The sequence below is a fragment of the Myotis brandtii genome, unplaced genomic scaffold (genome assembly GCF_000412655.1).
Source record: "Myotis brandtii unplaced genomic scaffold, ASM41265v1 scaffold284, whole genome shotgun sequence".
Lineage (NCBI taxonomy): Eukaryota > Metazoa > Chordata > Mammalia > Chiroptera > Vespertilionidae > Myotis > Myotis brandtii.
In genome coordinates, this window is record NW_005360846.1 from 861,015 (window position 1) to 883,664 (window position 22,650).

The 22,650-nt window shown below is 51.9% G+C and overlaps 2 protein-coding genes across 3 annotated transcripts in view; both read left to right on the forward strand.

Moving 5' to 3' along the window:
- Positions 1 to 6,051, forward strand: part of TRPV1 (transient receptor potential cation channel, subfamily V, member 1) — a 23,142-nt gene extending 17,091 nt beyond the window's left edge. For both annotated transcript variants that reach the window (XM_005869032.2, XM_014541939.1), the window contains one exon: positions 5,466 to 6,051. In XM_005869032.2, coding sequence (XP_005869094.1) covers positions 5,466 to 5,638 — 173 coding nt within the window. In that variant the 3' untranslated portion in view covers positions 5,639 to 6,051. The remainder of the gene's footprint in view (positions 1 to 5,465) is intronic.
- Positions 6,052 to 11,377: 5,326 nt separating this feature from the next.
- Positions 11,378 to 22,650, forward strand: part of TRPV3 (transient receptor potential cation channel, subfamily V, member 3) — a 33,214-nt gene continuing 21,941 nt past the window's right edge. Inside the window, exons 1-6 of the mRNA XM_005869033.2 lie at positions 11,378 to 11,470; positions 14,149 to 14,269; positions 20,445 to 20,549; positions 20,710 to 20,796; positions 21,531 to 21,685; positions 22,435 to 22,611. Coding sequence (XP_005869095.1) covers positions 14,151 to 14,269; positions 20,445 to 20,549; positions 20,710 to 20,796; positions 21,531 to 21,685; positions 22,435 to 22,611 — 643 coding nt within the window. The 5' untranslated portion in view covers positions 11,378 to 11,470; positions 14,149 to 14,150. The remainder of the gene's footprint in view (positions 11,471 to 14,148; positions 14,270 to 20,444; positions 20,550 to 20,709; positions 20,797 to 21,530; positions 21,686 to 22,434; positions 22,612 to 22,650) is intronic.

The following is a 22,650-nucleotide window of genomic DNA, read 5'->3' on the forward strand; positions in this document are numbered from 1 at the left end:
GTGCTAATAAAAATATCTACAATGTTGTGCAACCATCACCACTATATATATTTCCAGAACTTTTTTATTATCCCAAATAGCAGCTCTGTACCCATTAAGCAATTACTCCCCATGTACACTCCTTTCTCATCCTTGGTAACCTCTTTTCTACTTCTGTTTCAGTGAATTGGCCTATTCTAGGTACCTTATATAATTGACTGAATAATACTCCATTGTATGTATATGGTATACCATATTTTATTTGTCCATTTATTTGTTGGTGGACATTAGGATTGTTTCAACCTTTTTGGCTATTGTGAATAATGCTATGAATAGTGGTGCATACATTTTTAGTTTTTATTTATTTATTTATTTTATTATTATTATCGACAGTATTATAGATGTCTCCCATTTTTTCCTTTTTTGCTCCCCTCCACCCAAACCTGCCCCACCCCAGGCCTTCCCCATGCTATTGTCTGTGTCCTGTGGGTTATGCGCCACTGAGCCATGCCGGCTGGGTTGTACCACAGCTTTTTTATCCACTCATCTACTGATGGGCACTTGGGCTGTTTCCAGATCTTAGCTATTGTAAATAATGTTGCCATGAACAGAGGGGTGCATATAGTCTTCCTGGTTGATGAATTGAGATTCTTAGGATATACTAATATTCCCAGAAGTGTGATCCCTGGGTCAAACAGCAGTTTCATTTTTAATTTTTTGAGGAACCTTCATTCTGTTTTCCACAGTGGCTGCCCTAGTCTATATTCCCACCAGCAATGTACTAGGGTTCCCTTTTCTCTAAATCCTTGCCAGCACTTGTCATTTGTTGATTTATTGATGGCAGCCATTCTGACAGGTGTGAGCTGATACCTCATTGTAATTTTAATTTGCATCTCGCTGATGATTAGTGATGTTGAGCATTTTTTCATATGTCTATAGGCCATCTGTACATCCTCTTTGAAGAAATATCTTTCAAGTCCTTTGCCCATTGTTTAATTGGATTGTTTGTCTTTCTGGTGTTGAGTTGTATGAGTTCTTTGTATATTTTGGAAATTAACCCTTTATCAGATGTATCATTTCGAATATGTTCTCTCATATAGTAGGTTCCCCTTTCAGTTTGTTGATGGTTTCTTTTGTTGTGCAGAAGCTTTTTAGTTTGATGTAGTCCCATTTGTTTATTTTTTTCCTTTGTTTCCCTTGCCCTAAGGTGATGTATCGGTGAAAATACTGCTACGTGAGATGTCTGAGATTTTACTTGGTGTATACGTTCTTGTTTGAATCGTTGCTTTTAATTCTTTTGGGTAGGAGTGTGGAATTGCTGGATTATATGATAACTCTATGTTTACCTTTTTGAGGAACTGCCAAACTATTTTCCAAAGCAGCTATGTCTTTTATATTCCCACCAGCAATGCATGAAGGTTCCAAATCCTTACCAACATTTCTTGTCTTTTTTTTTTTTTTTTTTTTTTTTTTTTTAGTTATAGCCATCCCAATGGATGTGAAGTAGTGTTTCACTGCACTTTTGATTTGCATTTCTCTAATTACTAATGGATTTGAACATCTTTTCATGTTCTTATTTGCCATTTATAGATATTCTTTGGAGAAATGCCTACTCAAGCCCTTTGCTCATTTTAAAAATTGTGTTTTATTGTTGTTGAATTATAGGAATTTTTTAACCTATTCAGGATATTAATCCTTTATCAGCTATATGATTTTCAAATATTTTCTCCTATTCTGTGAGTTTTCTTGTTTACTCTCTCAATAGAATCCTTTGATGTACAAAAGTTTTAAATTTTGACGAAGCACAATTTATCTATCTTTTTATTTTGTTGCCTGTTATTTTGATGTCATATCCAAGAAATTATTGCCAAACCCAGTATTATAGGAACTTAACTTTTATATATGTATATCAATTAGCCTATGGTAAAATTGTTTTCATTATATGTTGTTTCACTTAAAGTCACAGAACCTATTGACGACCATGTTAAGTGAGGACTTACTGTATAGATTAGTTTTATATCAGCTTTTATTTAGCTAAAAATGTCAATTTCATCATTATGTTTGAAAGATATTTTCACTGGGTATAGAGTTCTGGGGTAACAGTTTCTTTTTTCTTTTGAACATTAGAATACTCTAAGTATGTTTCTCTTCTGTAGTCTGGCCGCCATTGTTTCTGATGAAAAGTCACCCATTATTTGCATTGTTATTCTCCTGCTGTAATGTGTCATTTTTCCTCTGGCTGCTTTCAAAATACTCTTTTAATTTTTGGTTTTCAGAAGTTTGATAAGGTGTGTTTTTAGGTATTTTTTTTTTGTCTTATCTTGCTCAGGGTTTGCTGAGATTCTTGGATCTGTACATCAATGTTTCATCACAGTGGGGAACTATTTATATGTTGCTTTATCCTCTCCATCTTCTCCTTTTGGGATCCTAATTATATGTATGTTAGACCATTTGATATAGTCCCATAGGTGTTTGAGGCTTTGTTCATTTTTTCTCTTTTTTTTCCCTGTTTCTCAAATCTGATAAACAGTTCTGTCTTCACGTTCACTGACCCTTTCCTCAGCCATCTTCAAACTGCTATTAAGCCTGTTCAATGAATATTGCATTCCAAATATTGTGCTATTTGGTTTTAGAATTTCTATTTGGTTCTTTTTTATAGTTTCAATTTCTCTCCTGAGATTCCTTAACTGTTCCCTCATTAATACCATATTTTTCTTTGCTTCTTTGAGCATATCTATACAGGGTGAGGCAAAAGTGGGTTTATAGTTAGTTGTGAGTATGTGAAACACAGTTTATTCTTGTATTATTCTTTATTAATTATTGTATTATTTTCCATATGAACAACTGTAAACCTACTTTTGCCAACCCTATAATATCTGCTTTAAATGGTCTGTCTGCTAAATTCAACATCTTGGCCATTTTGAGGTAGGTTTCTATTGATTGTTAACTGTGAGTCACATTTCCCTGTATCTTTCTTTTTAAATTCTTACCCGAGGATATGTTTTCATTAGAGAAAGAGAGGGGAGAGAGAGAGAGAGAGAGAGAGAGAGACCTCAATGTGAGAGAGAAACATTGATCAGTTGCCTCTTGTACACGTGTCATCTGGGGATTGAATCTGCAAGCTAGGTATGTGCACTGGTGGGGAATTGAACCCCCAACCTTTTTGGTGTACAGGATGATGCTCCAACCAACTGAGCCACCTGGCCAGGGCTCCCTGTCTCTTTTTATATCTAGTAACCTTTAATTGTCTACTGGGTACTGCAGATAATATGTTGTAGAGACTTACGATTGGATTTTTGTTCTAGTTGGCAGTTCAGTTACTCATGAATCACCTTGAATTTTTGTAGGGTTAGATATGAGGACACTCAAGGTTTTTTCCAATTCCATAAATCTTGTGGGACTGGACATCCAAACTTTCCACTGAGGAGCTTGTAAGGGCTTGGTTTTGGCTTTGTTGGGTGGATCTTGAGTAGACCCTGCTCTATAGGTCATGTAGAGTAAGTAGGGTATTTCTGGTATTTTAGCTCAATTCTCAGAGTAGAGAAAGGGTGTTGAGGAGGTCTCTCCACTCTGGCTGGGCTGGACCTCCGCTATCCCTTAGCACTGCTCAGCTTCTAGCATCCCTGTCCCACTTTCAACCTCATAGTGGTACTCTCTGTTAGACCAATGCAGTCTCACCCTGTGCAATCACAACTCAGCTCGGAGCCAAGGACTATGGCCCTCCACACCCAAGTTCCCTTCTTCCTCTTTGCCTTACCCTGTCCCACAGATTCTAGCTGCTTCAGCTCAGAGGCACTGTGCTGCTCTGCTTGGACTCCAACTCACTGTACCACAGTCAGAGAACTTGTCCCTAAGCAAAATGTCATGGTAATCACGGGGCTCACCTTGTGAATTTCATTTCTCTCAGTATTGCAGTTTTTCACTTCTGCTGTCCAATGCATGACTGAAAACATAAGGCATGCATTTGCTGCATATATTTTGTCCAGTTTTATGGCTGTTTACAACAGGATGGCTGGCTCAGAACTAGACACAATCAGAACTGGAAGTGGAAATCATATTATCAAGAGACTTTATTTTTGGAAAACTACTCAAGGGCTTCATCAGTTTTCCCAAGGGCCTCCTGCAGTCCTGTAATTTCCCCATGAGTCTCATTGGAAGCACTCCCTGTGCCATTTCATAATACTTGATGATCTTGTCTTGAGTTTTTTAAAAAGTATAGTTTATTGATTTTAGAGAGGAAGGGAGAGGGAGAGAGAGAGACAGAAACATCAATGATGAGAGGGAATCATTGATTAGCTGCCTCCTGCATGTCCCACACTGGGGATTGACCCCATAACCCAAGCATATGCCCTGACTGTGGATTGAACCATGACCTCCTGGTTCATAGGTCAATGCTCAACCATTGAGCTATGCCAGCCAGGCTTGTCTTTAATTGTTAATTGGTCTATTCGTTACAGAGGCAGGGAACTGAGCTAGTAACTGAGCTAGGGCGAGCACATGAGGGGGCCTTGGCATCAGGACTGTGGGAAGTGGGCACTGGAAAACCCATACCTCCTTTGAGGGCCCTGGAGCTGGAGCTGGGCCAAGCAGTCCCTGAGGCAGGGTCTCCCTACCACCCAGTCAGCCAGAAGGTGGTGTCTCAGTAAGCATCTGGCCTATCTCCCAATAATGCTCTCTTACTTCTATCCCTGGGTTCCCCAAGGGATTGTCTCTCAGTGATTGGTGCTTAGTGTCAAACTGGGGTTCAGAGACAGGCCTGTGGCAGCCCGTGGGACCTGAAGTATTAAGCTGGAGTAGTCACAAAAGGCCCAGCCTCCGGCATTCCTGATGCCTTTGAGATGTGGCCAGTGTTGGACTCCAGCAGAAGGACCTGAATCGTGGTCTGGGGGTGGGAGGTGTGGCCACCCGAGGGCTTGGCTGACCAGGGCTCTGGCAGGTGGAAGGAGTGCAGACACAGCTTTCTCTCCTGCCTGTCATTTCTTGGAGGTGGCGGAGCTGGAGATGGCTATGAGGGTGGGTTCTCTTCCGGAGCTTCCTGGAATTACAGGCCACATGTGAGATCCCCGTGCGAGGCCCAGTGTCACGATGGTTCCCTTGGCATTGTTCCCAATCTGCCATGGCCAGGTGGAGCCTCGACCAAACCTTGATTCTTTGGCTGGTGTTTATCACCCTATACCTGACCTGGTGTGGAGCAGGCGTGGGGCAGACCCCAGCATTGCTTTGTGGAGATCTGCTTTCCCTCCCACGTGGGCAGGAAGGAGAGTGGACGCTCATGAAGCAAGTCAGGGTGGGGCGGAGGGAGCGAGTTTAAGGAGCCGCCAGAGAGGATGAGGCCCCTTGAGCAGCTGAGGCAAGAGGAACTGGCTCTGATCCGGGTGCCTCAGGAGGCACCGGCACGCCTGGGCCCCTTTTATCTGGAGATTGGTAATCATTGGTTTGTTATTGTTTTGCTGCATCCAAGGCAATAATGATGTCTTACCCTTTAGTTTCAGGGAGACACTGGAAGAACTTTGCCCTGGTCCCCCTTTTAAGAGATGCAAGCACTCGAGAAAGGCAGCCTGCTCAGCACGAGGAGGTCCATCTGAGGCACTTTGCAGGGTCCCTCAAGCCAGAAGATGCGGAGGTCTTCAAGGATCCTGCTGTTTTCGGGGAAAAATGAGGGACCCCTAAGGCTCTCAACACTGGGCCTTAGGATAGCACACGGTCGCTGTGGTGTGTGTGGGGGACTCCTGTGCCCTCTCAGCAGCCTGGCTCCTCTGCGCCTGCCCAGGCTCCTTCCTCGGCTGCGCTGGATGAGCTGAGGGGAAGCGCTGCTGGGTGCGTGGGAAGAGACACCCATCCAACCCTCCCCGTCCCCACGTGGATCTCCTAACAGGAAAGGATCTTGCTTTCAAGGTTTTACTGACTTTGTTAAACATCACGCGTGACGAACCTCTTGGACATATGTGGCGCCCTGTCTTCTCTGATCTTGTGTTACTGCGAGTAAAGGTCAATGAAGCCCAGAAAAACACCTTTTAGAGCAAAATGCTTCCCTTGGTGTAAAATGCCGATTCTGCATTGTGCTTTCTACCCCCCCCCCCCCCCCCCCCCCCCCCCCGTCACCTTTACCTTCCTCACTTCTAAGCTCCAGAAGGTGGGGAAGGCCGGTCCCATTCCCAGCTCTGCCAGAATCAGGTTTCTTTCAGAGTGACTTCATCTTGCATTGACACATCCCAGTTCCAAACCTATTAGCTCTATTGCTGTTCAAATGAAAGTGAAGAACCACGTCCTAACGCCGTGTGGCAAGAATTTTTTAATGATCTTCCTTTTGTAGTGATCTTAATCCTGCCTCCTGCAGTGGTACGTCCTTCCGCCTCCACCCCTCCTGTCACCCGTCAAATCAATAAACATATATCAAGTGTGCACTTCATGCCAGTCATCGGCTCTGTGCAGTTTGTGTGTGTATGTGCGTGCATGCACATGTGTATGAGCGTGTTCTCTGTGTGCATGTGTTTACCTCATTATTACCAATGGGTGAGGGCATGCCTTCATGCATACAACTACCATGCGCAGCAAACCATGGGCCGTGGGCCAAATCCAGCCTGCCAGCCGTTTTTGTAAACAAACTTTTATTGGGACACAGCGTGGCCATTCACTTCCATACTGTCGGTGGCGGCTTTTAATGCAGGACGGAGCAGTTGCAACAGAGACCAAATAGGCTGCAAAACCTGAAATATTTACCTTCTGGTCCTTTGCCTGGAAGTTTGCTGACTCCTGCTTTTACGAAAGAGAACTCAGCAAACAGTGATCCAGAGGAGCTGCCCCCGTCGGCGGGGTGGTAGTAATGTCTGTGGGGTGTGGGATGAACTGCCCAGGCATGGAATTGTTGGACATCAGTTCATGAAAACAGGGCTGGCATCAGCTGAGGCTGGGGCTTCCACTCCTGTGAGAGAGGTATCTGGAGGAAACAATGGGATTCCTTTACCACTTTCTCCAGCGTCATATCTGCCTTCACACATGAGGCCCGACAGAGGTGCATGAGGGCTGCTGACAGGGTGTGAGGTGAGCCGTGGCCTGACCGTGGCAAATGGACGTAGAGGAGGGATACTGGTGGCCAGCACGTAGTGAGTGTTTATACGAAGTGCATTAGCCTTCAAGCTTCCTAACAGCCTATGAAAAGCTATCATTAGCTCCATTTTATAGATGAGAACAACGAGGCGGGGACAGTTAGTAAAATTACACACCCAGGAAACAGCATTGCCTGGGTCTGAGCCCGGGCAGTCTGACTCCAAAGCCCAGAACTGAACTGCGGAGCTGGGCTGCCTGGCAGGGCAGGAGAGGGGGCGTGCCAGCCACGTGATGGCTTCTCACTTCCTGTCGTGGGCCTGGGACCCCCTGCTTCACCTGTAGGCCTTCCTCGGAAAATGTCGTGTAGATGTGAACTATCCACACATTTTTGCAAATTGGATAACTTTTGAACTGCCTTGTGGGTATTCTTTTGTAAAATGAAGGCTCACAACCTTTTGCTGTGAAGCTGGGCGGTTTGCGGAGGACACACCTGCAACTAGCCATTTTTTTTTTTAAAAATCTGTTGCTGTCTCTTTTATAATTAAAATTTTTTTCAATTATACTTTACATTCAATATTATTTTCTGTTAGTTTCAGGTGTATAGCATAATGGTTAGACAACCACATACTTACAGTGTTCGCCCCATATTTCCAGGACCCACCTGGACCCATACATAGTTATCACAACATCATTGACCCTATTCCCTAAGCTAGTGATGGCGAACCTATGACACACGTGTCAGAGGTGACACGTGAACTCATTTTTTTGGTTGATTTTTCTTTGTTAAATGGCATTTAAATATGTAAAATAAATATCAAAAATATAAGTCTTTGTTTTACTATGGTTGCAAATATCAAAAAATTTCTATATGTGACACGGCACCAGAGTTAAGTTAGGGTTTTTCAAAATGCTGACACGCCTAAGCTGTACTTCACATCCTCATGATATTCTGTAACCACCAACCTGTACTTCTCAACCCCTTCAGCTTTTCCACCCCATCTTCCAACCTCCCTCTTCTCTGGCAACCATCAGGCTGTTCTCCGTATCTATAGTCTATTTCTGTTTTGTTTGTTCCTGTCGCTGTCTCTTTATCTCTCTGTCCCCATGTGCCCCCCTCCATCACGTGGAGGCAGGATGAGCCACAACCCAGAATCAGAGATAGGGAGGCTGCCCTGCTCAGCCCAAGGACAGCTGGGGCTGCCAGGACGCAGACGGACCATCTGCTGACCACCGGGGAGTGGGCCCAAGGCTGTTGATGGAGCTCTGCCTGGTCCCTTCCTCATGGCACCAAGTGGGCTGTTTCCTAGAGTGGGTCAAGGGGTCAGCCCTCCCTGGCTGCACCCACCCACAGAAACCTCTTCTCTCATTTCTCCCTCTTTGGGGGGATCTTGTGGACCTGCCTGGGCCCGATGTCTGCAAGACAGGAGGTGTGGGGAGAGGAGAGGGGCATCTGTCTGTGGGCATTTAAATTCCACAGCAGACAGACGTGGAGCTGACTGACACCCACCCACTGAGGCTTCCGCTCTGATCTCAGCCTGGAGAGGAGGAGGCGGGCACGGGGTGTGCTGGCAGATGTCTAGGGCCGCCTGAAATCCAGGTCTCCGGGTTCGGGGGGAGTGGGACCGGGTCAGGAATATGCAGAGGCAGCCCTTTTCCTCTCGCAGCCTGCCTCCCACCCTGGCCTCTGGCCCCATGTTCCCTGATGTTTCGCTCCACGGGCACAGCCAGTTTGAAAGGTCCCTCCTGGGACCGTATCTCAGAGAGGGAGCGCAGGTCACTGATGAAGGGTAGGCACAGCGTGGCTCACAGCTGCACCCAGAAATGAGGAGCTGGGTCGTGGGGGCAGCTTGTTACTCCTCCCCCGCCCCCCACAAGGCTCCCTGGTTCCCAGGTGCTGGGCTGCTGTGAATGACCATTCGAGGGCACCCACATGGCACAGTGAAGGCAGAGCAGGCAAAACTCGCTTCTGCGGGGGGTCCAGGCTCGGTAGAAAGGCAGGACCGCAGCTCCACAGTCCCCCTAACACAGGTGCATTCGAGGGCACCCACATGGCACAGTGAAGGTAGAGCGGGCAAAACTCGCTTCTGTGGGGGGTCCAGGCTCGGTAGAAAGAGGCAGGACCGCAGCTCCACAGTCCCCCTAACACAGGTCAGGAGTCCCACTGGGCAGGCAGCAGCTGGCGTCTAGATGGGCAGAGGCACTGCCTTTGGTATGAGGTGCTGGCTCAGCCCGGCTGGTCAGTTCCCTGCCAGGCCACGTTGGTGATAGCATCCCCAGCAGGGTCTTGCGTCCCGTGCCCTGTAAGGCGAGGCCAGCACAGCCCTTTGTGACAGGGGCCAGGGCTGACCTGGTGGTCTGGGGTCACTCCGTGGGCTGCAGCCGGACTGGGCAGAGCATCTCTGACACCCCACCGAGTTCAAATGTCGCCCAAGCTCGTCAACCACTCCTCAAACGTTTGTGGTCTCTGGCCTCCGAGTCCCTGCTCCTGTGGCTCTCCCTGTAGAGACTGTCCTCCCTCCTTCCACACCCCCCTCTTCCAAACGCCCCCTCTCTCCTGAACCCACCTCCCACCACCCCATCAGAGCGACTTCATTCCTCCTCGGTGCCTGAGTCCTCTTGTCCTTACAACCTGCCGGGTGGGGTGAGGGCTCCACATTCCTGGAGGGAGAACACCTTCTCCAATTCTGAATCCCACCCTGGCCCCTGGCTTCCCTGCCTTGCCTGTCCCCCTGGGCTGTCACCGTGTGCGGGATTACATGGGGTTGAGTGTAGACAGCCCAAGGGCTGGAGCTGCTGGCTCCATGTGCTTGAGGTGGGCATGGGGGCATGGCTCTGTCTCTGGCTGGGATGTGGCCCCTGCTCCCGCCCCCAGCAGACCACCTTTGCCTCACTCCTGGCTGAGCACACTGCATGCCTTTTGGGTGGGTGACGGGGCCTTTTTAACCAGTTCCAGCCTGGCCTTTGAGAAATGTGCTGACACCAGGCAAAGCATAAACACTGACATTTGGTGACGGCCTTGCCCCCAGGGTTCTCAGGCAGACAGAAGCCGCCAGGAGGGGTGAGGGACTCAGTCAGGAGGGGCAATTAACTGAGTAATAGAGGGAGGACTAGGCTTGGTCCAAGACGGGGCTTTCATGTGGAATTCCAGGTGGCGATGAAGTTTTGAATTGTGCGCATGGGAACCCGAGACCCCCTTTGACTTAAACAACGAAAGCAGCCCCTACATCACGCACACCGGAGGCCTGCTGGCCCCAGCCAGGCTTCCTGCTCCTTCCTGGGCACAGGGCCTGCTGTCCCATGTCAGAAGCTTGACCCCGCCTCCTACCCCTCCCCAGGCTGGAGGGTGGTGGTGATGAGGGATCAAGGGGAAGTCCCCGCTGCATCAGTCACCAGTGCTATCCCTGTCACCAGAGACTTCCTGCTCCATCCCAGTTCCATCTCGCCTGTGGGAACAGGTGTGTGACTCCCAAGAGATGTGGAGACAGGCAGGGCCAGCCAGCCTTGCTCCGCCCCCGTCACAGCTGCGGCCAGAGCGCAGGGAGGGCAGGAGGCTTCCCGGATGCTCTGGCCTTGGAGGCCCGTGTCCAGGGCAGTTGCTGGGAGAATGGATCAGCATGACAAAACCAATCATGGCTAATAGCTGTCACCATTTATGGAGTTCTTTCTGTTCTCTCTGGGCCTTGTTTTTTGTGGTCTCCCATTTAATCCCCACAGGAACTCAGTGACTTTGGAAGGTGGTTTATTATGCATATTTCACAGGCGAGGAAACAGGCTGGTGAGAATGACTTGTTGGGTCACACAGTAAGAAATGGGTGAGGTTGTCTGACACCAAGGTCTGTGGTGCATAACTTCTGGTGGGAGCACTGAATGGGGACTTCTGTCTCTCAGGGGACCTGGTTCCAGACTTTGAAAGACTGATACCAAGTCTTGGGGCTGGCCGCCTTGAGGTCACTCAGGCCATCCCTCAGCTGTGGCCTTGCCTGGAGGGGCCAGGACAGAGCACTTGACTGTGCATTAGGCCCTCCCGCCGGCAGAGTCTGACTCCTCACAGCATCCTTGGGAAGTAGCCAGTATGGCTCCTATTTCTCAGATGGGGAAACGGAGGCTCCTGATGGGAAGAGTCGGGACCAGAACTTTGGCCTTGACACCTGCTGCCTCCTCACCTTCTCCTGGGTCAGGGTGAGGCTGCCGTGTGGGCGTGGAGGTGACTCAGGCATGGCACGTGGGCGGGTGGGCACTGCAGCTGTGGCTGGTGGGTGTGGCCTGCCTGGCGCCGAGGGCAGGTGGCCCAGCCAGTTCTGCCTCTGAAGCCTCATTCCAGCAATCTCTCTACCTGTGATGAGAGCCTCCCGCCGCCTCAGCCAGTGCCCCACCGGGGGGCCTTGGGCCCCGGGCATGCGATGATCTCAGAGCAAGGGCAGCCACCGCCACCCGACCTCACCAGGTGAGTGGCCACACAGGCAGCCAGTGCCCTTCAAAGCTCCGGGGAGTCCAGGGGGAGCCCAGCGAGGGGACCTATGGCGTCCTCTTGGCCATGTCTACCCTTTGTTGCTAGGCCTCAGGCGAGTGTTGGTGGGAGTGTGAGCCTCTAGCAGGGGAAACAAAGCCAGATTTGGGCTGAGCTCTTGGCCCTGGGGCGTGTGCCAGAGCACAGGGTCTGATGGAGCCAGGAGCCTTTCCCCGAGGGCCGGGGATCTGGGGAGGGAGAAGCTCACAGCTCCCAGGGCCAAGATGAGGCGCCTGTCTTTCTAGCAGGCCCAGGGATGCGGCTCTGTGGGCAGGAGTGATGGGACTTCAGGATGGGGGAGGCGGCTCTGAGCTGAGAGGGACAGGGCCCAGGCATTCATTCCACAGGTGCTGGGCCAGAGGCGTGGGGCTCCCTGGGCCTGTGGACAGTGCCCGGGCTGGGGAGGCACAACCTCCTACCTCCCAGGTGGAAGCCTGATCCAGAGAGAGGGATGCTGCGGCATCGAGAGAGTCTGGCTGGTGAGAACGCAGGGCCTCCCGGGTGACTCAGGGAGCTAATTACAGCTGCCGATGTCCCAGTCCGAGCTTTCCTGAGCCACTTTGCCCAGCTGCCCAGTGCTGCCCACACCCATGGGCGGGCCCAGGGCAGAGAGGATGGAGCAGGCGGCTGCATGCAGAGAGATACAGGGCCCTTGGGGACCACTCAGCCCATTTCTCAGAGTAGAAAACAGAGGCTCAAGGAGGCGTGAGAAACAGGCCTTTCATCCCTCTTCTTTACTCTTGGCCTTCACTTCCATGCATCTGGCCGTTTACAATGGTCTCTCAATGGGCTGCTGCACCTGGTTGGCCTTGAGGTGCTTCCTCCGAGCTCCCTGCCCTGAGGTGCCCATACTCGGGCCAAAGGCATCTGTGAACGACTCCTCCTCTCCCCAGGTTGCTCACCTTTAGTGTGTGTGTAGGGGCTGTGACATTTGTAAACCGCACTCCAGTCTGATGACAGCCTGCTCCAGACACCTCCTCCAGGAAGCTCTCTTCTTTGGGGCAGGATCACCAGTGGCCCCAGTTCCACTCCGCCCAACGGGGCTCTTACAGAAAACTGTCCCTCAACCCCACCTCCCTGACTCCGAGGGAGTTCCCTCAGTGCTGCTCGAGCTGAGAATGGCCCCCGTTAACTACAGAGTCACCTCCTGTCCACACAACCCTTTCCCATGGCCAGCCCACCATTCCCATCCTGATGGCCCCCACAGCAGCCTCCCCTGGCCCCCGCCTCTGGTCTCCCCATCCCACACGCAGCCTGCTCTCTCCAAGGTGGCTGTCTCCTATGTAACTCGGGGCCTTCCCATGTCCCCCGCTGCCCTAGGGCTCTGCCACAGCACCTGACTGGCGTCCCGGTCCTCACAACTTGACCCATCCTGCTCCCAAGCCTCTTGCTATCGGGGCTCCCCATGAACAACCACACCAGCTCCTTACCACTCGCTCAACTTTTTGACCCCTGGTCTTGGCATTGTCCTTCCTCCAGTCTCCTTAGAAGATGCATCGGTCCCTCTTTCCAGCATCTTCCTCCCACCAGCACGCAATCCAGCCACACTGACTATCAATAAAGCAGGTCTGGACGGAGAGGCTGCCTCCTCAGTTGCTCCCTCCACGCGAACAGACAGACACAAGGCTGGTTGCACTGTGCTTTGTGTGGGCAAGAGAGAGCTGGTCAGTGTGTTAGCTACAGAGACCACCAGGTGCTGAGAAATCCAGAAACCAGAGGGGCTGAAGCTGTGTCATTAGGAGCATAGTGTCTAGAGCAGCGGTTCTCAACCTTCCTAATGCCGTGACCCTTTAATACAGTTCCTCATGTTGTGGTGACCCCCAATTTCATTGTTACAAATTGAACATAATTAAAGCATAGTGATTAATCACAAAACAATATGTAATTTTATATGTGTTTTCCAATGGTCTTAGGCGACCCCTGTGAAAGGATTGTTCGACCCCCAAAGGGGTCGCGACCCACAGGTTGAGAACCGCTGGTCTAGAGCAAAGGAGGTAACAAGTCCTGTTCTGTCATGAAGAGCTCTGAACACAAAATCCGAGATGAGCATTGAGAAAACAGCATTTGGCCTGGCTGGTGTTTCTCAGTGGTTAGTGCATTGGCCTGCAGACCAAAGGGTCTCTGGTTCAATTTCCTGTCAAGGGAATGTACCTGAGTTGCAGATTTGATCCCCAGCCTCGGTCGGAGCACGAGCTGGAGGCAACCAGTCGATGTGTCTCTCACATCGATGTTTCTCTCTCTCTCTCTCCTCTCCTCCCCTCCCTTCCACTCTGTCTAAAAAAATCAATGGAAAAACATCTTCGGGTGAGGATGAACAAACAAACAAACAAACAAACAAGAGAAAGCAGAGCTTATTCTCAACAACCCACCTGGAGATTGGTGGGGCTGGACATGAGCAGGGGTGCTGGAGCAGGGAGCAGGGAGCAGGGAGCAGGAGGCAGGGGCAGCTTCAGGGACAGTCTCCCTGCCTCTGAGAGGGGTTGGTGGCCTGGGAAGGGAGAGAGTGAGCTCCCCATCCTAGGGGTATAAGCAGGGGCCCCAGGGGGTCTGAAGCTCCCGAAGTTCCTCCATGTCCCTGAGTCAACCTGAACATCTGTGCTGTGATTGTGTTCTAGCCATGAATGCCCACCCCAAGGAGATGGTGCCCCTCATGGGCAGAAAAGCCACCGTCACCAGTGGGAACCAAGTCGTCCTACAGGAGAAGCGGCCAGCGGAGATCACCCCCACTAAGAAGAGGTAGGACGGGCAGGCTTGGGCCTGGGTGCTGTGCGGGAGTCCTGGTGCTCACTCTCAGGGAGCCCTTGCCTGGGCCGAACCAGAAAGGTTCAGCCTCATCTGTGGTGGCCTGGTGCCCAACTAAGTATAACCGGGTGGGCGGGGAAACCATATCATAGACTCAGGGGGCCGAGCCAGGGAGGTCAGTGTGACTGGAATCATCAGGGGGGTGTCAGGGGCACTGGGGCAGGAACCTATAGGAAGACTCCTGGGGAAGGTAAGGGATTGCTGGAGCCATCTGGAGACAAGGAGCAAAAGGTGGGTGACATTACAGGTGGTCGGGACCCCACACTGGGTACTATTTTCATGCACATCCACTGTGTGCCCAGCCAGGTCACTCACCCTAACGTCACCTGTGTAATGGGGACACCAGCAATGGCACCAACTCATAGGACGATGGTTAATTGGGATCGTGCCATCCAAGTACTCAGCCCGGTGCCTGACCCGCAGTCAGTGTCCAGCACATGTTGGCATTGATAGTATTTTTGTAACCTTGAGCTTCATTGTCATCAACACTCCACAGGGCCCTTGGGAACGGGGCAGGGCTAGGATGTTTTGATCACTTCCCAGTTGGGAACATGGAGCAGGGAAAGCACTTCTCCAGGGTCATACCTGGCCCCTGAGCTGCCTCCACTGTTGTCCCCCCACCCCCTTGGCCTATTTGTTGCCCCTTAAGCCTGAATGCCCCTCCTCCACCCCAGCTGTGCTTCCCCTGGCCCTGGGGTGGGCCCACTGTTCTAGGCTGGCCCATTTGCCTTGCCTCCTCTGCCCCTGTCCCAGGCCCACTCTTGGCCAGAGGTGAGCTTGGTGCGTTCCCTTATGTTGGCTTGAGTAATAATCACTGAGGTCTTCTATGTATCAGGTCTGGGGCAGGGACCAGTGAGGGGACCCATGTGGTTGAAGCGCTGGATGGGTGGGGGAGTTTGAGGAGATGAGTTCCATTGGGGCTGGGCCTTGGTGGTCGGTTAAGGAGAGTGGACAAAACTAAGTGGGGAGCCACAGAGGGTTTGGTGTGAAAGGAGGGGCATGGCGAATTTGCATTTTGGAAAGGATACTCTGGGTGATCTGCATGGATGACGGATTGGAGGAGAGACTGTTGGGAAGTCCAGGTGGTGAGGTCTGAGCCTGGGTGGTTAGGGGTAGAGAAAAGGGGACCGATCAGAGAGGTATTATGATCATGGGGTCCACAGGATCAACTATGGAAGGGGAGGGAGAATGAGGAACAAAAGACATCCCCTTCTTCTGATGGGGGGACCTGGAGGGATGATGGGACCACCTCTGACATGGGCATGTCAGAGGAGAAGGAGCAAGGTCAGGAGGAATAAGCCAAGTTCAGGTGTGAAATGTTGGCTGAGAGGTGCCCATGGGACATCCAGATGGAAGCTCCATCCCGGAGCACAGGAGAGAAAATTCGGAGATCAGACGTGGAGATCAGACAGGTCTCAGTAGGACCATGGGGCGGCTTGGATCTCGGTGGGCTTGTCTGAGTAAGAGCAGAGAGATCCTTGAGGCAAGCCCCCAACCACCACCCTCCTGCCTCTCTTCCCCTCCCCCTTCCTCTCATGTTCCCAGAGGAGGCTTGAGTCTCAGAGGATTGAGGACAGGTTTTCAGGAAAATCCCAGGTTCTTCCAGCAGTCAAGCTGTGATTTCGAGCCCATGCCTGTTCGTGAACTTAACTCTAGGCTCCGCTCTGCCTATGGCCTTAATCAGCCAAGGCCCTGGGTGTGGGATGTGACCTTTTTCTCAGGACGTGGTGGCCCCTTCTCCTTCTGGAAGGCCTTTTTTTATGTGTGCCTGCTTCTCCCAAGACCCTGAAAATGTGGGCATCTCCCTCAGAACTGAGGATAGAGCTCCTCAGGTCTAGAAAGAAAAAGAAAAGAAAAATTATATGTAAATAAAGATGGCAATTGTGACCATTAAGGAAATATGAACTAAGTGGTGGAATTGAAGGCAAGAAATCTAGATCGGGGAGAGATTTTTTCCGGAACCAGCATGCCACTCCTGTGAGTAGCTGGCACGGTGACCATCTTACCGGGCAAGGTGATGCCCAGGGACAGCGATGAGGCTGATAAAGGCTGTGGAGGAGTTGGCCTCCTGGCACTCAGAGCTTGGGCATTTATTGGGACAAAGCAGGGAGACAGGCTCCTCCCTAGCCCAGGGGCTGCTTGAGGGAGCAGCTCTTTGCCTTCAAAGAGACAGAAATGCAGGAGAAATAATGCAGAGCTGTCTGCTCACCTGTGTTAACATCCAGGTGGTGCCCTTTGGTCTGGGCCAAAGGTAGAAATAAGCAAGCAGCACCTGCTGCCGGTCAGGAGCCAGGATGTCACAAGACCTTGCCATCTGCTCATGATGGAGGGTGAGAGATGGCATGTGCGGTGGCAAGTAGGATAGGCCTGGGACAGGCCTTCATGGTCCAGCAGCTCCCGGCCCCAGGAGTTAGATCCTGGCTCTTACCACTCTCCTTCCAAGCCCCCAAAGACTTCCTTTCTCAGACACAGCCCCTACCTCCCTTCCAGGTGTTTCTCTCCTGTTGCTCTTTCTGCTTCCAGGGTTTTTCCCAAACCACAGGTCTATTTCAAGATCCTGCCCAAATCTCACCCAACAGATCACAGAACCTTCCCCATCCCTGTCCTCAACTGAGAGGACCTTCTCTCCTGAGTTCCTATAGTCTCTCTGAACAGGTAGCACAGTTAGTTATTAGGACAATGTCTTAGCTCTGGTTGAGATCTCTGAGGTCAGGGCCTCTCGAGAGGTCATCTCTTCCCTTCCTGCCCCAAGGTTTCCTATGCAGAACATACTCATAGTTATGGAGTAAGTGGGTGAGTCAGTGAAGGAGCAGGCAAGACAACGAGAGGGGTGGGTGGGTTGATGAGTAAGCAGCCTGTTGGCTCAGCACAGTCCCTCAGCATCAGTGAGAACACCTCACGGTGAGATGAGGACACACTTCTTCCCTGCCCTCGGGCCCTCAGTCTCCAGGCCTGGAGTGGATAGATACTTTCATGATTTGGTTTTCTGGACCATTCTTAAGACCCCTGTGGGCTCTGGGAGGAGGCCCTGAGAAGGAGGAGGAGTGGAAGAGAGCCAAAGGACCTCTCTCCAACTTCTTGTGTAAAACTGAGAATGAGAGGTGAGGACTTCGGGCAACTGAGAGCCCAGGGGGAGTCACTTGAGGGATGCAACCTCCAAACAGCATTTGCAGGGTAAGGTTGTGTTGGGCTGTTTGCTTATTGGTCCAGTTCACCAGTCTATCTATTCACATATTTATGCACCTCAGCCACCCTTCCTTCCTTCCTTCCTTCCTTCCTTCCTTCCTTCCTTCCTTCCTCCCTCCCTCTCTCTCTCCCTCCCTCCCTCCATCCCTTCATCCCTCCCTCTCTTCCTTCCTTCCTTTGATCCTTCCTTCCTTCCTTCCTTCCTTCCTTCCTTCCTTCCTTCCTTCCTTCCTTCCTTCCTTCCTTCCTTCCTTCCTTCCCTCCCTCCCTTCCTTCCTTCCTTCCTTCCTTCCTTCCTTCCTTCCTTCCTTCCTTCCCTTTCATCCATTCATGAATTCATCATCTATCCATCTATTCATCCATCCACTCATCTGTCCATGTATCCCACCGGCCATTCTTCTTTTCATTCATTTATCTTTCACTCATTGCCTATCCATCTCCCTGTTCATCCAGTTAGTTTTTTCTGAGTGTCAGGACCAGTTTTGGGTTCTGGTGAATCAAGGATAAAACAACTGTAGTTTCTGCATTGAGAAACTTGTAGCTGAAGGACAGTACATTATTTAGAGCAAGAAAAACAATGACTGCTGGTGTTGCCCAGTGGTTAAGCGTTGACCCATGAACCAAGAGGTCGCCACTTTGATTCCCAGTCAGGGCACATGCCTGGGTTGGGGGCCTGATCCCTGGTGGGAGGCTTGCAGGAGGCAGCCAATTGTTGTTTCTATCTCTTTATCCCTCTCCCCTCCTTTCTAAAAGTCAATTAAAAAAGAAAAGAAAAGCAATGGCCTCATTGTGCTGTGCCCTGGTCTGATCATTGGGGCCAGTTTTGGCCAACCCACTAGAACAGTAACTCTGTGATGAGAGAGATTTTGCACAAGTGTTCACTACTATATCCCCAGTTCCTAGAACAATGTGCCTGGCACATTGTAGGTGCTCAACAAATATTTGTTGAGTAAATGTACTGCTGAGGAGCCCAGACAGGCAGGGATAGCTTTGGGGTGGCTATTATGGGGGCACTGCAGGGGGCAGGGGAATGGTGCTTGGACTCGATGACCTCTGATGCCCATTTCACCTGGACAGTCCATAAGTGATTACCCCAGCGCTCCCCTGCTCCAGAATCCAAGCCCTGGGGGTTATCTGACCCGGCCATTCTCTACCCAGGTGAGGACACTTGGCCCTGTGATGGCAAGAGACCACCTGGGGTCACATAGGAGGCAGAGGCAGAGGCAGAGGCAGAGGCAGAGGCAGAGCCAGCATAGAACTCAGGCCTTAGGATCCCAGCCAGGGGTTTACTCCTTCCTTTGTCTTCTCTTTTGGAAGAGGATCTGATTTTAGGTCAGGCCAGAAGGTTCCTCTTGGTGTGCAGGAGACAGGAAGGTGAGGGCCAATGTATCAGCCAACACTGCCCCCACCACACTTATGCCCATTTCTGGATTAGTTGAGCCTTCCAGGCTTGTCTGTGGCTGGAAGAGAGGAGATGCAAGGAGAGGAGAGGAGAGGAGAGGAGAGGAGAGGAGAGGGATTCCCCAGGCTAGGCCTGGGTCTCCCTCCTGCCTGCCCCACCCCAGGGGTAGCTGTGTTGGGTGGCCTCCCTCTGCAGCTAATTCCTGGAGCTGGTTTGGTGGGAAGCAGACCCGGAGGGCTGAGGGGAGAGCAGAGCAGCATGGAGAGTGGCATGAGCCCGAGGCTGGACGTGAGGAGTCAGGTTCTCTGACTAACTTGGCTTTTATGCTCAGGGGTGACTGTGGATGAGTGGCTTCTCCATGCTGGGCCTTGGTTCCCCCTTCTGTAGAATGGGGCCACCATCCCTCCTCTGCTCTCCTCCCTTGAACTTGATATGACTGGGGCTGTACTTTGGGAGCTCTTCTGTGGTCTTGGGTATTGATCCTCTAGGCCTGGGAGGGAGGCAGGCAGCAAAGATGCTTAGGAGAGAGGCCACCTGGTCAGGAGGCCCAGTCCAGGCCAGGGCACCGAGCCAGGGCACAGCCAGCACTTACACTGCAGCGGCCATGGGTGGGGGTGTTGCTGCCACCGAGGTCATCCTCAGCCTGATCCTCACCATCCTGGTTGTCATAAGAAGGCGTGTCTCTGAGTGTGTGATTGGGGGTTCTGAGAGCACACGTGTCTGCATTTGTGGGTGTGTCTGAAGGCGGGCCCCTCCCTCACCCTCCACTGCTCCTCACCTCCACTTCCAAAGTGCTTTCCTGAGTTTTCCTTCCTGACAAGGATTCCCAGCATGAGAGATGATAGAAGGGGGTGGAGTGTGGGGTGGGGACTGTACCTGAGCAGCCAGTGTAACTCCAAGAAAGGCCCCTGTACATCTCAGGGTCTTGGGACTTCTCCGGAAGGTTCAGCTTCAGGCCTGAGGTGGGAGGGGCAATGGGGGCACTTCCAAAGTGCTTTCCTGAGTTTTCCTTCCTGACAAGGATTCCCAGCATGAGAGATGATAGAAGGGGGTGGAGTGTGGGGTGGGGACTGTACCTGAGCAGCCAGTGTAACTCCAAGAAAGGCCCCTGTACATCTCAGGGTCTTGGGACTTCTCCGGAAGGTTCAGCTTCAGGCCTGAGGTGGGAGGGGCAATGGGGGCTGGAAACCCCCCTTAGGTGGCAGGTCACCCCAGCAGAGACCACTGGATTCATCCAGCCAGTGTTTCTAGTGAGAAGTCACCCAGAGCAGCTTTGAATCCAGGCTCTGCCACCTACCAGCTGTGTGACGTCAGAGCCCCCACATGCCCACCTATGAAATGCGGGTGAGAGGACAATACCCACCTCTCAGGGCTGCTGTGAGGGTTAAGCAAGACCACGCGGCCGGGAGTCCAGCATGGAGCTGGTGGAGTGGGCGGCACCCTTGGCAGCAGGGTGGCAGGACCCCGCAGGGAGAAAGGCCCCGCCCCCGCTCTAATGGCCTTGCTTGGTTGTCCCCCTAGCGCGCACTTCTTCCTGGAGATTGAAGGGTTTGAGCCCAACCCCACAGTCGCCAAGACCTCTCCCCCCATCTTCTCCAAGCCGATGGATTCCAACATCCGGCAGTGGTGAGTACCACCCGCTGCCCAGCCCCCTGCCCCGGCTGGCCCTCAGCTCCAGAGGATGGCAGTGACTGGCCCTGGGCCAATGGCCGGGCCTGGTTGTGGCGTGCTAACATGGTTTATTTTTAAAGTCACCCCCTTTCCTTCTCTTCCCTCTCCCCTCCAGCCTCTCTGGCAACTGTGATGACATGGACTCCCCGCAATCTCCTCAGGATGATGCGACAGAGACGCCATCCAATCCCAACAGTCCCAGGTGAGCCTGCCCTTCCCCTCCTCCCAGTGCCCACCAGGCAGATGCCGGGAGGACAGGCACTGGAACCCTGAAGGAAGAGAAAGAAGCCGCCATTCTTGGGGCCTGGGACAAACGTCTGGGCCCATGCCTGTGATGTGTAGGAAATTTATTGGGGGAGGGGAGTGTTACACTTGATAAGCTGTAAAAATAATACCCATCCATTACAGTAGGCAGCACAATGGGACCATCATGCAATACTATGTATGCAAATTTAAAATGCATGGTCTGCCTATTGCCTGGAGGAGGTGGTGAAACACCAAACAAGTGTACATAGAACACACACACACAAAGGATACACATCAATGTGTTACCATGGTTGCCTATTTGGAGTGTGGGGGCGGGGAGGGGTAGATAAAAACATTCAAACAACACAAAATATGAAAATGAAATTTTCCTTCCCCTAATCCCATACTTTCAAGGTAGTTACAGGTACCTTCCTATTCATTACTATGTGTATCCAAATACACATTTTGATAAATGTGGTTGCATTTGGATTAGAAGGGGAGACTGCGTAGGATGCCTTGGATCCCAGGGGCCTGGAGTGCGAATGGAGGGGTTACTAGGCACTGTGACAGGCACGCGGAGATGTTGGGGGTGCAGTTGGGGGTGTAGGCACGGCAGCTCTGGTGGGAAACGAGGAGAGGGTAGGGGTGGGGGTGCACATGTGGTGAGTTGGAAACCTTTTCTGGCTTCAGTGCAAACCTGGCCAAAGAAGAGCAGAGGCGGAAAAAGAAGCGGCTGAAGAAGTGCCTATTTGCGGCTGTGTCCGAGGGCTGCGTGGAGGACCTGGTGCAGCTACTGGTGGAGCTGCAGGAGCTTTGCAAGAGGCGCCGCAACCTGGACGTGCCCGGTCAGTGCCAGGCCCTGGCAGAGGGTGAGGGGCTGGGGCCCCTGCTTGGCTCCTGCTGTCCACCTTCCCTCCCACCGACCCGTGGGGCTGGCGTGTGAGGAGCCTTGAGTGCTGGGTTAGGGACTTTGAACCTGACTCTGAGGGCAATGGGGAGCCATGGAGGGGCTTAGACAGGTGAGGGTCATGGTCTGGCTACTGCCTGGAGGATGGGGGTGAAGCTGAAGGAGGCTGCTGTCCAGGTGGAGTTAGGATCCCAGCAGAGGGCTGAGGGAGGGAACAGCATTCAGGCAGCGACGCTGGCAGGACTCAAGGACGTGGGCAGTGAGGGAGAGGAAGGAGTCGGGTGGTGCCATTGGTGACTTGGTGGATGGTGGAGCCCAAGCTGTCTAGGGGACTAAGGGAGTAGCAGTTTAGGGCGAGTTGTTGAGCTCTATTTGTAGGCTACCAGGAGGGGCAGGCTGGAGACTTCAGGATGTTTGTCTACTTCTAGACAGTGGGAAGCCATGGGTACTGGTAAGATTGCCTCCTGCCAGGGAGAGGGTGAAGAAGCCAAAGAGTGAAAGATGAGGCTCTCCTGGGCCTCTGGGAAGGAGGAGCCAGCAAAGGAGCTGGAGAGTGGGGTGTGTAGGCTCCAGGAGGCCAGCAGGGGCCATGCACAAGGTCTTGAGGTCTGAGGCTGCAGCTCCCACACCTTGGGCTCCCCTCCTCTGGGCCCCTCCTGCAGCTCCACCCTGTGATCTTGCCTGCAGACTTCCTCATGCACAAGCTGACGGCCTCAGACACAGGGAAGACCTGCCTGATGAAGGCCTTGCTGAACATCAACCCCAACACCAAGGAGATCGTGCGGATCCTGCTCGCCTTTGCCGATGAGAACGACATTCTGGACAGGTTCATCAACGCCGAGTATACCGAGGAGGCCTACGAAGGTACCTGCCTGGGGGAGGGGTGTGCAGACAGTGGGTGAC